Source organism: Plectropomus leopardus, chromosome 5, assembly GCF_026936395.1.
Source record: "Plectropomus leopardus strain MGB_pleo_1.0 chromosome 5, ASM2693639v1, whole genome shotgun sequence".
In the NCBI taxonomy this organism is placed as follows: domain Eukaryota; kingdom Metazoa; phylum Chordata; class Actinopteri; order Perciformes; family Serranidae; genus Plectropomus; species Plectropomus leopardus.
In genome coordinates, this window is record NC_142180.1 from 21977232 (window position 1) to 21994053 (window position 16822).

The window sequence follows — 16822 nt, forward strand, 5'->3', positions numbered from 1 at the left end:
GCTGTAATTAGACATACCAAGACTGTCCACTTTATTTTATTCTGTCAAGGTCATGTGATGTCACTGCTGTATGGCTGTGGCTGCCATATGGCACATGCTTGTGAATACATTTGGGATACGGCTGACAAATAACACAAAACTAACATCATGGTGTTGCACACAACATCTGGGGTCATCTAGGCTGTACTGATCAGAAGACTACTACTGTTTTTGATTGAATATCTGTGTATTATGACCCCCGTCAGGTGTAGAGAGTTTGGACCAGAGGAAATGTGACACACAGGAGGAGGAGGGGGTTTCTAAACAGGGATCCAGAGGCTTAGGTGGAGTGTTCAGCTGTTTTGTCAAGTTCTAAATTCACTCAACACATCCTCACGTTGCCTCGGTTCCTTTAACATTGCTCTATTTTTAGCCTATGTGCACCATGAATGGGATGCTACACACAAGAAAGCCCACATTTGAAGATGTCGAGTTCATCTGTTGGCCGTCCTCACAGTGGTCAGACATTAAAATATGAAAAATTATTGATTAAAAAAAGCGATGAAATGCTCCAAATTTCTAAAATGAAATTGCACAAAATGTCCTGTCTAGGATACATCAGCAAAATGCCTTATCCTTCGCCATTCAAATCCTAAAAAAGAAAACTTTTCCAAGAAAACTGTTAAAAGCTTTGTCATGAAGGGGCTGCTGTAAAATGAGACGGGTTAGCTTCTGCAGGCCATCGTTCCCCCTCTCAGTGACGACAAGTTGTTTTTTGTGCCCCAAGAGATTATCCTGTCATTGGATTTAGGAGTGCTTAATGGCACATGGGCCTGTCTATCAAACTGAGGCGAACACAATGCTGGGTAGTGCTGGCTTTGTCCTGTCTGGATGAGGGAACCCCACAAAATAAAACCCTGTTTGAATGCAAAAAGCACAACATAAGTTGGATTCAGAGAGGACAACCTGTTGTGTTACTTTTAATGTTTTCTGTGTTTTGTAGTACTGAGGGCACTGCAATCACCCTTATCACTTACTCTGATGTCAGTAAATGACCTCACATGAATGCCAATCATATGTGCGTCTTCATATCTTTTAATCCTTTGTGATCTTTCAACTGCTGCATGGTGGAAACTCCCTCTGGAGATCTATAGACTTTGATCTGTCTAACCTGACATTTAGGACACTGACAGATATGGGTCAGTATTTTGAAGAGCACGTGATTAACCTACATCAGCCTTATACTGGACACAACGCTCTACTTTTGTCTTGAATCGCTCATTTGTGTTGTAGAGACCTTAAATCTTTGTTCGTGCAACCTGGTAGTAAATTTGATTTTGTTTAAAACAACACACTCGTGTAGACAGTACAGATTATGTATCACTTACATCCTCATGCCACATGACGGCAACCTAACTTCCACTTACTAACATGCTTTCAAATCATTTGCTTGTCTCTCACTCATTCATGCACAGAAGAAAACCATCACACACACACTAAGCCTATTGTATACATTTCGATTGTTTTTGATGGTTCCATTGATGCTCGACGCGAGTTGCTTCACACCATTAAAAGCCAAAGCTATCTCTGCCCTCATACTGACAGAAGGCTATTTTGGAGGTTAGTATGTGGGGAGAGATATGTCAGCTGTTCAGCACTACGCTCCATCAAAGCAAGAAAAAAAGAGAAAGCACTACAGGCCGTCTGCTTTGGGGACAGGGACGCAGCTTGCAAACCTGGGCATGCTTTCCTTTGGCTAAATGTTTGTTGTTAATCTTAAAGGCTTTGTGTGAAACAAGACAAGACTCGGACAGATCTGTTGCCATGGTGGATGTTTTTATCCAGCTCTTTTTTTCAGCGGTTTTGTTTTCGTCATTTGTGAAAGAGGCCATGCAAGGATTTATTCTTTCTTAAATCACCTAAATTGAAGATGGCTGCATCGCTGCAGGTGATCTGATATGTTTTTATGTTATTTTAGTAGTTTTCAAGACATTATTTATTATTTACTTTGACAGAACCAAAGAAAATTACTTTTGAATGTTGTGTCGATGGAAAATTAGATCATATATTGCAGTTGTATTGTGATAGGTTTCATGAAAGGTCTTTTACTCTCAGCTGTTTTAAGTTTGCTCAGTGCATTTTAAACATATTTATTTTTTACTTCATGGTATTTACTCATCTTTATTGCCATCTTGGAGCAGATCTCAGTGGAAAATGTTTCTGATCAGGCCTTTAGAGGTAGTCTACATAGTTGTTGGCAGATTGAGTATTATTGTGTGACGCATCATGAAATGGAAATTTAACTAACAAGAAATAATGACCCTCCTCTTAGAAAAGCCCATAATGATAGTAGGAGGAGCCAAAATCTGAAAAGTGTGTCATGGTCTCACATCACATCAATCAGTTTAGTGATTGGCAGTTCTCATTTGGCCCCTGGTTTGTTTTTTAAAGCACCTTCTCCTTAGTTAAGTGCATGAAGCATGATGGAGGTGGCATCACAGCTGAGTCTATATTGGTGGTGCTGAGCTCAGCCGAGTGAGGTGACAGAGATTACTTTGCTTGTTATTACTGAGGAGGACTGACATGCCATCACAGGGATCAAGCATATCAGAGTGATACCATGTGTGCTCATTTTAAAGGCAAATGATGCTATTTTGGATGTGATAGTTTACATCACTATTAGCCTGAGAGGAATATTTGGTTTTAAATTTGACATGTAGTAACAAACAAACAAAAATTGTCAGTAAATGTGATTGAGTCGATGGAAGCTGGAGCGTTTATGATCCAATATCCTTTTTAGCAATAAAACCGATTATTAGTTATCTTCTGAGCCAGACTGTTACCGGATATATACATTTTTATTATATAATAGTTTTAGCCCTTCTGTGATAACTGTAGTAAAAAGCAAACAAGATTCCACAATCACGCTGAAAGAAGAGCTAGAGTCATGGGAGACAACATACCAGGAGGAATTGTAGCTGCTGCAAGTAAGTTTTTCTTTCTCACAAAGTTGTACATTTCAGCATGAATGAGCTTTTGAATCTCTAATGTTGCGTGTTCGTGTGCCAGAGAACCGTCTGCAGGTTGTAAAGGGTTTGGAGGATGTGGAGGTGTCAGAGTGTGAGAGCTGCTCCTTTGACGTGACTCTGAATCTGGCCTATATCGAGGGTGTGTGGACCAGAGATGGGGTGCAGCTCAAGTCAAAACCCAACTGTCGCATCAGCACGCATGGGAAGAAACACTCCCTCATACTGAACAGGGTGGCTTTGGGAGACGCGGGATTGTTCGCTTTTCAGGCCAATGGCATTCAGACGTCAGGCAGACTGCGAGTCACAGGTAAGGTGGTTAAACAGACTGTGCTACCATCATAGCCACAGTGTTAATTGTGTCCACGTGACCAAGACAATAGTCAGGTCAAAGCCAAGACAAGCAAGACCTAAAAATTCAGATAATGGGATAAGGTAATTAAATATGACTACACTCTTGTCTTACTTGTATACAATTACAGTGTAAATGAGTAAATAAGTAATATTAAGACATTAAATGTAAGATAAAGACAGAATCAACAGGAAAATGCTTGAATGTGTTTTTGTCATGGCAGTGTCAAGACTCTAGGGATGGTTATATCCACATGTCAGTCACAGCTTCACTGAAATATCTAAACAATAGATTGTCATTAAATCTTTAACAGATATTGAGGGTCTCTCAAAGATGACTCCTTGTTACTTTTATAATCTCCTGACTATTCTTTTAACACCTCCAGCACTTTGGTTTGTACCGAGATGTCTCACATTTCAGATTTTGATTCACCTTATTGTTGCATCTTCTCAATTTAAAAATAAAAAGAGCAAAATGATGTGGTCTCCCTTGATCACCACAATGTCCCACACAATACAATTGTGGATACAATATAAAGTGCACTGTGTTAAACTGCATTGTATTTACACTAAAAGCAACAAAAGCAATATTAGAATAAATTATGTTCCATGAAATAGTAAAATTAGTAATTATCAGAACTATACTAACAACTGTTGGATGAATTGCTTTGAAATTTAAGACATTTATCACATCAAGAGGATCAATTGTATTCTGATTGACCTTTCTCATTGCACCAACATCAGGTCAAAGGTTTCAGTTTGTCCAATACATCCTTTTATCAACCTGCAAAATTCATACCGTCCCTGATAGCTTTCACTGTACTTCGTCTAGTGCTAACTTGCAAATGTTAGTATTGTAACATGCAAAACGTGGTAAACATTACATGTTGTCAACATCGATGTATTGGCACTGTGTGAGGATGTTAGCATGCTGGTGTTAGCGTTTGCTTAAAGCACTGCAGAACCTGCAGTCTTACAGAGTGAACAACATGGCTGGCTCATTTTTAACACTTTGGCTTTTAATAGTTTTAAACAACCACATCAGGGCTTCATCACCCCAATGAATGATAAAACAACACTCAATCACTTGCCAAAAATTTGTCAAACAGTCATTACAAGGCTACTAAAGAGCAATCTGACAAACAGGTATACAAAATTACGTTTGGTTTAACTGAGTTTACAGTGATGGTTTGGTTATCTTCTGCCAGCTAGGGACATCCACATAGTGACGGAGCTGGAAGATGTTGACACGATGGAGCGTCAACCTGTGAACTTCCTCTGTGAGGTCAATCAGGTGGATTTGGAGGGTCGGTGGTACAGAGATGACTGCCGAATTCGACCTGGGGACAACATCAAGATCAGACACCAGGGTGAGACACAACCTGCATGGGTTTTCCAGGAATTACAGCTAAAGGAGTATAAAGTCCATTATGATACATGCAACAATGCTAAGAGGCTGTGTTTCAGTGGTCATAGTGATTGTTACTGGATTCAAGTTGTGTGTAAAAATATAAACCTGGTTAAATACATAACATAAAAATGAAAAATGTTTGCTTTTATCTTATTGCAGGTAAAACTCACACCCTGTGTTTCAAGTCAGTCAGGTCAGAGCATGCTGGAGAGATCAGATTCACAGCGGAGCGTGTCTCATCTTATGCAACTCTCGAAGTGAAAGGTCGGCCCTCAAACTGTTTCTGCCACGATTTAACATAAATATATTGGAAAATGATTTGGTTGTTTACAGCCTGTTTCCCTCCTCTCTAGAGCTCCCAGTCCAAATTCTGCGTCCTCTGAGGGTTAAGATAGCTATGTATCGTCACCGTGGTCTGCTGGAGTGCCAAGTATCACGGCCTAATGCTCAGGTCAGATGGTACAAAAACAGGAAGGAGCTCCTGCCCAGTAAGAAGTACCAGCTGATCAGCCAAGACGTCTACAGGCAGCTGACCATCGATGATGTTTGTTCTTCAGATGAGGACACCTACACCTGTGATGCAGGGGATGACAAAACCTCATGTCAGCTTCTTGTGGAGGGTGAGATGCACGCAGTCACACTAATCACATCAGTCACAACATTAACTTCATGGCCTACAGTATGTTTTGCACTCATGAACCCACAAAAAAGACTGTTTTATGAGTAATGGCCATGTGCACACTTTTGTAATGTGCACACTGTACAATCCAGAGTATTGTATGTTTATCTGATTGTAAGTGTATTATGGGTGTACATGCAGAGCAGGCTATCACTATAGTACGGGGGATGAGCTCAGTGGAGGTGATGGAGCCAGAGCCAGCACTGTTCCAAGTGGAGACCAGCCTGAAATCAGGGAGGCCCCCCCGGTGGACCCTGAACAGTGAGGTGTTGGAGCCATGCGCAGCAGTGAACATCGACAGGCAGGGCACCCTCCACAGTCTCTGTCTCACCTCCACAGACAGCTCCATGTCTGGGCCTGTGCTTTTTGTAGCTGGCAAGAGTCGTTCCACCGCTCAGCTCACCGTCAAAGGTGAGTTGACTAACGTTGTCTTCTAAGTGTAGAAGCAAAACTGTGTAGAAAGCAATATTAATAAATTGTTATAGAATATTTCCTAATCTTAATCTGAAAGAGAGATGAAATATGAAAAATGAAGCCAACGCAAAAGTGCCAAAAAACTGCAGCTCTTCTGTTGGCCACTTGAGGCTGGCTCCAAAAATGAGTCAATCCCCACAGACCCTCATGTTAAAATGCTCAATTTAACAGCAGAAATAAGCATGTTTACAGCCTGAAAAAAAAAAAAAACGTTTTGGTCTGTATTGCTACTTTTGCCCTTCCATGAGAACTGTAAGGGGGTGATTATTTTATTTATTTATTTATTTATTTTTGTATTATGCACAAATAACGGAGTGGCCACTCTGAGTGACAAGCTCCCTGTGAAGCGTCACAGTCTATGTGTCATGTCTCCTCACTCCTCTGCAGCTTCACCTTCTCTTCTAATTATGGTCACTTCTAGCTTTAATAATTCATGATGTCTAAGGGTGAAATGCCAAAGTGGAGACCTTAAAACGGGAAACCAATTGGTGACATCACAGTAGCTGCGTCCATTATTTTTATACGGTCTATGGTTTATAAGAAGCCTTCACTTAAGGGAGTTGTAGTTGTTGAAAAATGCATTAATAAACATAACCATCCTGGTTTCAGTTATTAGACATTTGAGAGTTATTTGCAATGCACTCATGCATGTTTGTTTTTATTCGTATTGCTATGAATTACAGGCTTTTATTTTTGCATTTCTACAAGGAGCGTCACCAAGCATGGAAACAGAAATCTTATGGCACCAGAAGTGAGAACAGAACTGAAAAAAATATCTCAGTGAAATGTCATTCTTTTGTATAGCAATAGTGATTCTAAAACCTAATTTTTCAGTCAAATTGAATATTATGTCAAAAGCAGCTTCTCTCAAAGCAGGCTCTGAACTGTAAAGGCCTGCATTGAAGTTTTGTCTTGCTTTATATCTTATGTAAATCCCATACTCCCTACATAATCCTTCAGAATGAAGTGGGTAAAGATTTATGATTTTGTAGGCGTGTCTCAGTAAGGATTACATCTCTCCCCTCTAGAGCGGCCTCTTCAGGTTGCCCACCACTTGGAAGATGCAGAGGCAAAGGAGAACAGCTCTGCCACTCTGAGCTGTACGTTCGCCCCCTCTCCCAGGGCGGTGCGGTGGTTTAAAGGTCGTACGGCTCTGAGGACCTCCAACAAGTACAGCATGAAGAGGGAAGGCAAACGAGCACAGCTGATCATTCATGGCCTGACAGCGATGGACGCAGGACAGTACCGCTGCGTGGCTGGGGGCGCACAGAGCACAGCACATGTTAAGGTAGAAGGTAGGTTGAACAAAGAGGGAAAACTGAGGTGTGAGGTAAAGTAATCGAGCTTTCTGTATTGGATATTCATTATTTTCATATTTTTATCACACTACCTCTGTGCGTTAGTTCAGTTATTTCCTACTTTTATTGCAGTGAAAACGCTGAAGTTGGTAAAACACCTCGAGCCAGTGGAAATCGAGGAGGACGGCATTGCCACATTCTCATGTGAGCTCAACTACGTGGTTGCCAATGTGGAGTGGCTCCTCAACAATGTTCGCATCTACTGCAATGCCATCAACAGGATCCAGCACATGGGCACTATGCACAGTCTCACAATCAAGAAATCACGGCCACAGGAGAGCAGGGTCACCTTCAAAGCCGGCCTTCTCTCTGAGACAACCACCTTAAAGGTCAAAGGTCAGCAAACTGAAGTATATAATTAGGACTTTTTCTGGTACTCAAATTTCTGTGTTCATTTATGAAAAACATGCACACTTACGAATGACGATCTTGGCTCCAGAGCGACCAGCAGTGTTCCTGAGGTCTCTGGAGGATGCAGTGGGAGAAGAGCAAGGAGAAGTCTGCCTGCATTGTGAAATTTCCAAAGAGACATTGACTCCTGTTTGGAGGAAGGATGGCATGGTCCTAACAGCCAATGATAAACATGAGTTACTCCAGTTTGGGAAGTCCATGGCACTGATCATCCATTCCCTGTGCAAGGATGATGCTGGACAGTACACCTGTGACCTGGGCACCAGCCAGACCAAGGCTAAAGTTACTGTACATGGTGAGAAGTAGTACAAAGGTTGCTGGTTGTTTTGGGCAAGCTCATTTGTGAACTTCAAGTAACATTTTTCTTAAAACGGACACAGAAACAGTTGGACATCACAAAGCCAGTTTCCATTACAGATTTGCACAAAAATTAAGCAATATTTTGGAAATGTTGGTGAAACACAGTTGCGAGATAACTGCATTTCCATTGAGTGTTATGCGACTTTTCTTATGTTATGTACTTCTCCTCTCACACGAGAAGCATGAAGATGGATGTTTAAAACATCAGCAGGTTTATTTCTTTTGCAGCCACTGCACTAGTTGTCATCATTTCCAATCCATAGCGACATAGGCGTGACATGCGAGCGGTAATGGAAAGGCAAGCCCCTTATATGTGGGAGAGGCCACGCAAGAGGGATTTCTAGAAGGTGATAGTCCATGATTTCACAGAAGAATTGTGAATTCAAAACTCCTGGATGATCCGCTCAACTTTAAAAGTGCAATAACTCCTCTTGTAGCACCTGCTGCATCATGCCCAAGGGAGCCAGTTCCTACCAACAAGCACATGGCCATAAAAGTTATTTCATTGCAGTTTTGAAAAAATATGGCTCTTTTTAATCACCTGAAATACCACCTCATGTGAGCATAAAAAACGAAATTGACATGTTTTTGTTAGACGCATCTTATATTTGCAATTTTAATTTGCACAATTTGAGGATTAATGGAAACCTGCCTACAGAGATGTGATATGACTGTTGTGTTATGATAAATCTGTCTCTGTCTCTGTAAGAATATATTCGTGTAATCAGTCTGCTTTGTTATTTTTGTCCACAGACTTACACATCACTATTGTTCATCGTATAAAGACAACATCTGTTCTGGAAGGTGAAAGCTGCACTTTTGATTGTCTCCTTTCTCATGATCTCGATGATGAGCCTTCCTGGACCATCAATGGCCAGCTGGTTGTCACAAATAGCCGTATCCAGGTTATCAACAATGGCCGCAACTATAAGATGACCATCAGAGATGCTATACTGACCGATGCTGGCGACGTGGTCTTCACAATTAAAGACCTCAGTTGTCGGACCATGCTCTTTGTTAAAGGTGAATACCTGGTTGCATAAGATAAATTGATCCTTACCATTGTATCTGTTTTTGTGTATGTAGCGGATACCAGTCTTTGTGTTTTATTTTGAAATATGCTATTTGGTAGATGCATTTCTGAAGATAAACATGAATGTGTGTGAATACGTTTCCCCTATTTTAGAGAGGCCAGTGCACATCTTCAGGGAGCTGCTGAATGTCAAGGCGGTGCCAGGCGAGGACGCAGAGCTGAGCTGTGAGATCACCAAAACAGAAGTCACGATCCGCTGGCTGAAAAATGGCCACTTAATCAGGCAGAGCCCCAAGTATGAAATGAGTGTGGAGAAGAACCTGGCGCGACTGGTGATCAAGAATACCACCATCAGAGACTCTGGAGAGTACTGCTGTGAGGCTGATGGCGTCGCCTCGCGTGCCAAGCTGGATATCAGAGGTAGCTGAGGGCTTTCTAAATGAATGTTAGATGATGACTATTTTTTACTGTAGAATTGCGCAATGCTGCTCTCAAGTGTTAAGTCCTATGTGGATCTGCGACTGGAGTACTAAATGTGAAGCTTGACTCAATTTCCTAGACTTCATTATTCTTTTCAGAGCTCCAGCACACATTTGCAAAGGAATTAAGAGACACACGAGGAGAGGAAAAGGGTAAAGTGACTCTGGAGTGTGAGACCAGGCGGCCAGCCAAGCGCGTGACCTGGCTGAAGGGCATGGTGGAGCTGAGGTCCGGTAGGAAGTACGTCATCAGGCAGAAGGGTGTGGTGCTGTCCCTGACAATCACCTGTCTGGACAAATCTGACACAGATGTTTACACATGTGATGTCGGTACCATGCAGAGCAGGGCACAGCTGACTGTGCAGGGTGAGAACATAAACATTATGTAATGCATCTCTGTCGCTCTGGGGTGTTTATTTAATTCAAATGGGGCCAAATGGTAGTTCGGCTAAAGGTACTGAATGTGGGCCCCATTAGGGAGGATCTTTGGATTAATTGTTAGTTGTAGGAGGACTTTTGGGATATTGCATTCCCTTTGACTGACTGATATCGATTACCAAAGTAAATACTGAACAATAACATAAAGGAATGTACATGCAGTAGCTGACATATGGAATCAAACAGCCAGTGCAGTATATAGTGTAAGTTATTGTAACTATAATTTGTGAAACTGCTGCTAAAATTTTATTTTTCACACTTTTTTACTGGTTCAGTTTTTTGTGGTGCATAGAGAATATCCAAATAATACACAAATAATAGGCTCCTCACTGTTATTCAATTGAGAAATTATATTATTAAAAATATATTATTAAACAGATATTGCATTGCATCATCAGTGAAATAGTTGATCCTTACTTTTCGTTAAAAACGCTAAAATAAAATACTTTTTCTAATGTTTATGGGATTTCTGACTTTTCCATGTTTCTCTCAGGTCAGAAAGTGTTGATCCTGGATGAATTAGAGGACGTCGAGTGTCTGGAGGACGACACTGTCACATTCAGGTGTCGAATTTGCCCAAGTGACTACGTCGGGGTCAAGTGGTATCTGGATGAGACTCTGCTGTACACCAATGAGCTCAATGAGATCCAGATGGTGCCTGGGGGCTACCACACTCTCACGTTTAGACAACTGGCCCGCAAAGACACCGGCACCATCTCGTTTGCAGCGGGGGACAAAAGATCGTATGCCTCACTTTTGGTTAGAGGTGAGGCTTTAATCCGCCAGAGAGTTTTATTGTGTTTCTTTACATCACATTTCTTGACTTGGCCTCATTTCCTTATGTCACCAGAGAGGCGTCCCACTATCATCAAAGCACTGGAGGATTGTGAAGCTATTGAAGGAGGTGGTTTAATTTTGTCTTGTGTGGCCTCCAAGCCATGTCACATCCTGTGGTACAAAGATGGCTGCCTGATGTGGAACTCTTCAAGGTATTTTGCCAGTCGTAACGGCTGTGAGGCCCGGCTGACGATTCGGGAGGTCTGTAACAATGATGCCGGAGTGTACGAGTGCAGTGCTGGATCTGTTACGACAAGGGCTGTTGTAACTGTCAAAGGTATAAACAGCATTTTATATTACCCTGTTATTACAGGAATGCTATTTACTATTGCCTACCACTAAATGGCAGAGGGATTTGAATGATTACATGGGATCATACAGGTATAATTGGTAATCACATTAACTTTTGTGCTGATTTATGAGCAAATTGTTACCGTCTGTTTTCCTTTGTTGTCTTTTTTTAGCCATCCCAGCAGAGTTCATCCAGGCTCTACAGTCTGTGGAGGCCAAAGAGGGGGAGACCATCACCCTGACCTGTGAATACTCTCTGCCTGGAGTCCAGTCCCACTGGAGGAGAGGTTTTGAGAGTATCAGGTCTGGAGACAAGTACCTGATGAAACAGAGAAGGACAATCAATACACTGACCATCAAAGCCCTGAAGCCCGAGGACTCTGGAGAATATACCTGTCAGTGCAGAGATCACCGCACCTCAGCCAGCCTCAAAGTGCATGGTATGTCATTAACTTTTCCTTCCCTCATGTGCATTTTACCTAATCTTACCAAAAATATACACAGTTTCATTAAAACAAACACAGGTGTATTTGAGACGCAATTCAACAGTTTCTGTGACTGATTCTTTAAGATTTGCTTCTGAGCTCTGAAATAATATTGATGCATGCATGTTAAATCAGTTCATCGTATATATAATGTGGCCTGAGAGATACCAGTTGGAGCCAGCGCACAAGAATGTTTACACTACAGCCAGCACCAAAAAAAGTTTTTACCTTCCAGAATAAAATACAAAAACTACTACAAATACAAATACTAAACATGGAGGGTGAAAATATTTTATTGAGTGCTGTGCTGTTTAAAATGTGTTTATGACAAGTTGCTGACTGGCTGGCATATAATTTATGTACTTCATGCCCATGCATCAAATCTTTTTACCTCATCTGCGCACAGCTTCGTTATTTTCGATTTGCTCCTAACTGCTTTTTACTAAAGATGTCACCTCGTGTTTTTCAGCTATCCCTATTACATTCATACAGCAGTTAAAGAACATGCAAGCAGAGGAGGGAAGCAATGTGTTATTGCGCTGTGAGCTGTCTAAACCTGGTATTCCAGTGCAATGGAGGAAGGAACACGAGCTGTTGAGAAATGGAGTGAAATACCAGATAAGGAAGAGAGAGACGACCGTGGAGCTTCTGATCTGGAAGCCTGTTCCTGAGGACAGTGGGCTCTACAGCTGTGTGTGTGCTGATCAGATGACGTCTGCCACTGTCAGAATCAATGGTAGGACAAATTTCCAAACGGGCCATGGTATTAAATCATCTGTTTTGACCAAAAATGTTAATGATTTTTTAAATTCATCATCAATAATTATGACTCCTCAGCTCTTCCAGTCACCTTCAAGCAGAAGCTGAGAAATGTGATGATCGAGGAGGGCAGCACTGCGGCTCTACGCTGTGAGCTGTCGAAGCCTGGTCACGCAGTGGAGTGGAGGAAGAGCGGGACTGAACTCATCAGGAGTGGAGAGAAATATCACATGCGGCAGAGAGACGGGCTGATTGAACTGAGGATTCTCGATGTGACACCAGAGGACAGCGACATCTACACATGCATCTGTGGAAACATAGAGACCACTGCAACTCTGACTGTTAATGGTAAGTGTCTGTTTGTTTGTTTGTTATTGATATTTAAATGGAAAGGAATTCCTTTTATTTAAAAGATATAATCAAATCACAACAGTGATGAAGTAATGAATTAAAAGTAGTTCACTCACAAAACATATGTCACATTAAACATAGCACACCAGAATTAAAAGAGCAAAACTGAATTGAATTAGATAACTTTTCTATCCAGTATGTGATGAGCCTGGCCAAACTGTGCACAGAAGCTACTTTTGTCACAATAAACAAAAAAAAGGGAATTATGAAAAAAATTCAAAAATAAAGCTGTTTACCCTTTGGAGCTTGAATTTACATGTGTTTCCTAGTGTTGCGTTCAGACACCTTTCGCAAGCATTCAATTCTTTGAACCCTGAGCAAATTGGTTTGATTTTTTTTTTTTTTAAACATGGGAAAAAGGCAATAATCAACTTGGCAAAATAATTACCTGAAAATTTGCTCAAAAAATAATGAAGAGAGAGAGAGAGAAACAGACAGATTTATAAGAAAACTAAAAAAAAAATGCAGGAAAAAAGTCCAGAAAACTATATTTATAATCATTATTGTAATTATTACTTTAAACTCTAAAATGATGTCACAGATTCTTTTTATTTTTATTTTGTCGCACTTTCAGGTCATTTCTTGCTCATTTCATTTTCAGAATCATGCAGCCAGTACACAGCGTTTAAGAACTGAAAATATGATCGTTGCTTCTGTACCTCTCTATCATTTAGCAAGATGCTAAACTTTATTTAAATCATTCTCGCGGTTTCAAAGCGATAATCCTGCAGGAGCAAACTACACAATAATAAACAAAAAAATATTCCTTTCTGCTTAAAATTATTTACATTCTTGTGATTTCTCATTTCTTTCTTATGACATTACTCTATATTTGCCTATCAGCTCTTCCAATCACATTCAAGCAAAAGCTGAAAAACATCCAAATGGAGGAAGGACACAACATCATGCTGTACTGTGAGATCTCTAAACCTGGTGTCCCCGTGGAGTGGAGGCTTGGCGGAGATCTGCTGGAGAACGGAGAGAAGTACCAGATTAAGCAGAGAGGCTCGGCACTGGAGCTGATCATCAGAGATGCTGAACCAGAGGACAGCGGGGTCTACACCTGTGTGTGCAGAGAGCAGAAAACAAAGGCCACTGTTAAAGTTATTGGTAGGTTCAATGTGTGCAGTAATTGTGGTGAAGCATCTTTTCTCCCTTTTTTAGAAATTTACTGAGCCACCTGCAAAGTGCTCCTTTAATGATTATGCCTGTGTGTTTAACAGTATCTGTGTTTGGTCCAACAGCTGTTCCCACCACATTTAAAGTGAGCCTGAAGAGTCAGGAGGCTGAAGAGGGAAACAGTGTGACTTTACACTGTGAGCTGTCAAAGAAGGGCGTCCCGGTGCAGTGGCAGAAAGACGCTCAGGTGCTGTCTGAGTTTGCATACCGAGGAAAGATTCAGGTCAAACTGGAAGGAAAGACAGCTCAGCTGACTATTCTAAATGTCCAACCAGAAGATGCCGGGAAGTACAGCTGCATCACGGGAGATGAGAAAACCACAGCTGAAGTCAGAGTGAAACGTAAGTTTAAAGTGTTAAAAGACCAGTGAGAACGCATTTTATCCCTGTTGGTCATATAACATTAGCTTGGCAGTGTATTCAAGATGATAACTTTATGGTTATAACCATGTAACAATGGCAATATCTAAAAAGCTGTTATTATGGGTGCTGCAGATGAATCAAATGTCTCATTATATTTCGTAAGTTGTGCACCTGTGACCGAGCACACAGAACAGAATTGTTTGCTCCTTGTTTTGCAAGACAAGAACAAAAAAAGGTCTAAGGAGGGAAGCCAAAAATGGCTGGGTGCTTATCAATGCAATCAATGAACATAAGATTGTTTAATATACTCACAACAGCACTTCCTGTGACATTCAAACGAGAGATCAAGCGCCTGGTGGTGATGGAAGGGGACAGTGGTGTTTTCTGTTGTGAGCTCTCCAAAGCTGGAGCTCCGGTGGAGTGGAGGAAAGGCAGGACGATCCTGAAGCCTGGAGACAAATATGAGATGAAGCAGGAGGGACCCTTCATTAAACTGGTCATCAACAACGTAGAGGAGAGTGATGCTGGCAAATATATCTGCAAGACCAAAGACAGACAATCAACAGCTGAGCTAATTGTCCAAGGTAAAAAAAATGTACTCCCTCACATGATTTGTTGGATTCTTTATTTGTAAAGTACATTTCTTCATTTTTTTATTGAATTTTCCCGATGTATTCAACAGAATCACCTCGGCGCAGACGTCAAAGAGGTCAGCTCTGACGTAGTGCGATAAAAAACATATTATTAGCACTGTGTGAGCTCTAGTATGTAGCTCTACTGAACCTTGATATAGCAATAATTGTTTCATATATTGCCCTGCTTATGGCTACATGTCACAGTACTGAGTTTGTACTGTACATTACTCTTCAGCTGGGTGGTGAAAAGATACAGTAGATGAAATGTAGAGTCACATCATGTGGGATGGCAATAATTTGCTATTAGATACATCCAACACATTTCTATAACAAAACTCTAGTATTAGTGATCTTCATGCAGGTGATATTACATGTTTAATATGTAATATCATATCATATAATGCATTTCACTGATCTGAATTGTTAGTTTAGTAAAAAATGTTTTTACGAGCATGACATTTTTTTTCTTTTTAAGCAGACCTGCTGTTTCACTTACATCACTGCTACAATGTAACTTCCATATAACATTAAGTTCCTTGTCATACTGACGACAAGGATATGTCATCGAATTCACTGAATTCAGTAGATCTCTGCATGATCATATGATTGTTAACAGGTTTCCTCTAAAGCAGTTTAGATCCAGAAGAGATTAGTTTTGTAATTTTTATGTCTTAGTTTAATTTGATGCTTTCTTGGCACTAGATTTTAATTTTGTTAAAGCTTCTGTTAACTGCTAAAGCTGCAAACCTCATTTTTAGGAATTTATTCTAATGTGATCATCAATTCTATAAAAGCGTAGGATAAACTTTTTTCTTTTCAATTGAATGTAAAACTTGTTTTTAATATATTACTCTGACAGATTTACCTCCAAGTTTTAAGATGCCACTAGTCAACCAGGAGGTGATGGAGGGCAACAGTGTGGTTCTGCGCTGTGAGCTCAACAAACCTGCCCCGGCGGTGGAGTGGAGGAGAGGATCAGAGCTGCTGAGAAATGGAGACAAATACCAGATGAGGAAGAAGGACCTGCAGGTGGAGATGAAGATTGTGGAGCTCAGTCTGGAGGACACTGGAGATTATATCTGTATTTGTGGAGAACAGAGTACACAGGCTAAGGTCACTGTGAATGGTGAGTCCTGCATACAACACAATGAGTTGCATTGTTTTGTTTTAGTGCTTTTGAGTGCACTCCTGAATACACAGGATATCAAAAGGCAAAATGTTAACAGGTTAAATACAACTGAAACTATCAGTAAAGAAGCACAAGAAAACATGCAGCATTGACAAAGTTGGCGTACAGTGTGGCGTTATCGTTGGTTTAAAGTAGATTTCTGGGTCACAACTTGTTGTGTAAGAGTAAACATGCATGAATACATTGCATAAAATGTAGTTGGTTGAAAGAGAAAATATCAATACAGAGTGATAGTTATTATGGAATAGCATCCAAAAATATTAAAAATTGAATATAAAATGCAAAGTTCTCTAGAAGAAGTGAACAGACACACTGGCATTGTTTTTATTTTAGTGACATTACTGTCATTTTACTCAACAGCACTTCAAAACAGTGTGGATTGTATAGTAACGCTTTTCTTTGATAACATTTGCATTTCTATGTGAAGATATTTCTGCTAATGTTACAGTCCCTTCTGGTTTATTCCAAAGAAATCAACACCTAAACTGAGACCAAGTGACATTAACCTGATGTTCAATGTGAACGCTTAATAGACAATGGTTGCATTAACCCATTGAAACTGAAAAGCTTTTTTTAAGTCATGTAGTCAGGAATGAATAATCTGGTGCTTCACTGTTGGTGTAATGTATTGTTTTGTCTGTATCTTCTTGTTGTGTTCTGAGTTTTTTGTTCTTA

At 40.6% G+C, this 16822-nt stretch overlaps 1 protein-coding gene and 1 long non-coding RNA gene across 3 annotated transcripts in view; one reads left to right on the forward strand and one right to left on the reverse strand.

The window, feature by feature from the left end:
• Positions 1 to 1668: 1668 nt before the first annotated feature.
• obscna (obscurin, cytoskeletal calmodulin and titin-interacting RhoGEF a) overlaps positions 1669 to 16822 on the forward strand; it is a 50175-nt gene continuing 35021 nt past the window's right edge. The window contains exons 1-23 of one of the 2 annotated variants that reach the window (XM_088077738.1): positions 1669 to 1927; positions 2878 to 2966; positions 3049 to 3315; positions 4565 to 4726; positions 4927 to 5031; positions 5121 to 5387; positions 5588 to 5857; positions 6949 to 7215; positions 7351 to 7614; positions 7718 to 7984; positions 8803 to 9072; positions 9236 to 9502; positions 9661 to 9927; positions 10493 to 10765; positions 10850 to 11113; positions 11301 to 11567; positions 12082 to 12348; positions 12450 to 12719; positions 13626 to 13892; positions 14027 to 14302; positions 14641 to 14907; positions 15006 to 15032; positions 15818 to 16084. In XM_088077738.1, the coding sequence (XP_087933864.1) occupies positions 2927 to 2966; positions 3049 to 3315; positions 4565 to 4726; positions 4927 to 5031; positions 5121 to 5387; positions 5588 to 5857; positions 6949 to 7215; positions 7351 to 7614; positions 7718 to 7984; positions 8803 to 9072; positions 9236 to 9502; positions 9661 to 9927; positions 10493 to 10765; positions 10850 to 11113; positions 11301 to 11567; positions 12082 to 12348; positions 12450 to 12719; positions 13626 to 13892; positions 14027 to 14302; positions 14641 to 14907; positions 15006 to 15032; positions 15818 to 16084 (5158 nt within the window). In that variant the 5' untranslated portion in view covers positions 1669 to 1927; positions 2878 to 2926. The remainder of the gene's footprint in view (positions 1928 to 2877; positions 2967 to 3048; positions 3316 to 4564; positions 4727 to 4926; positions 5032 to 5120; positions 5388 to 5587; positions 5858 to 6948; positions 7216 to 7350; positions 7615 to 7717; positions 7985 to 8802; positions 9073 to 9235; positions 9503 to 9660; positions 9928 to 10492; positions 10766 to 10849; positions 11114 to 11300; positions 11568 to 12081; positions 12349 to 12449; positions 12720 to 13625; positions 13893 to 14026; positions 14303 to 14640; positions 14908 to 15005; positions 15033 to 15817; positions 16085 to 16822) is intronic. The other variant, XM_088077739.1, reaches the window with a different exon arrangement.
• Positions 5908 to 16042, reverse strand: LOC148189567 (uncharacterized). Its single transcript, XR_015776612.1, has 7 exons — positions 15905 to 16042; positions 14636 to 14772; positions 13713 to 13845; positions 12463 to 12698; positions 12228 to 12333; positions 11271 to 11446; positions 5908 to 7176 (listed from the first exon to the last, which is right to left on the reverse strand). It is a non-coding gene; the product is annotated as an uncharacterized LOC148189567 (long non-coding RNA).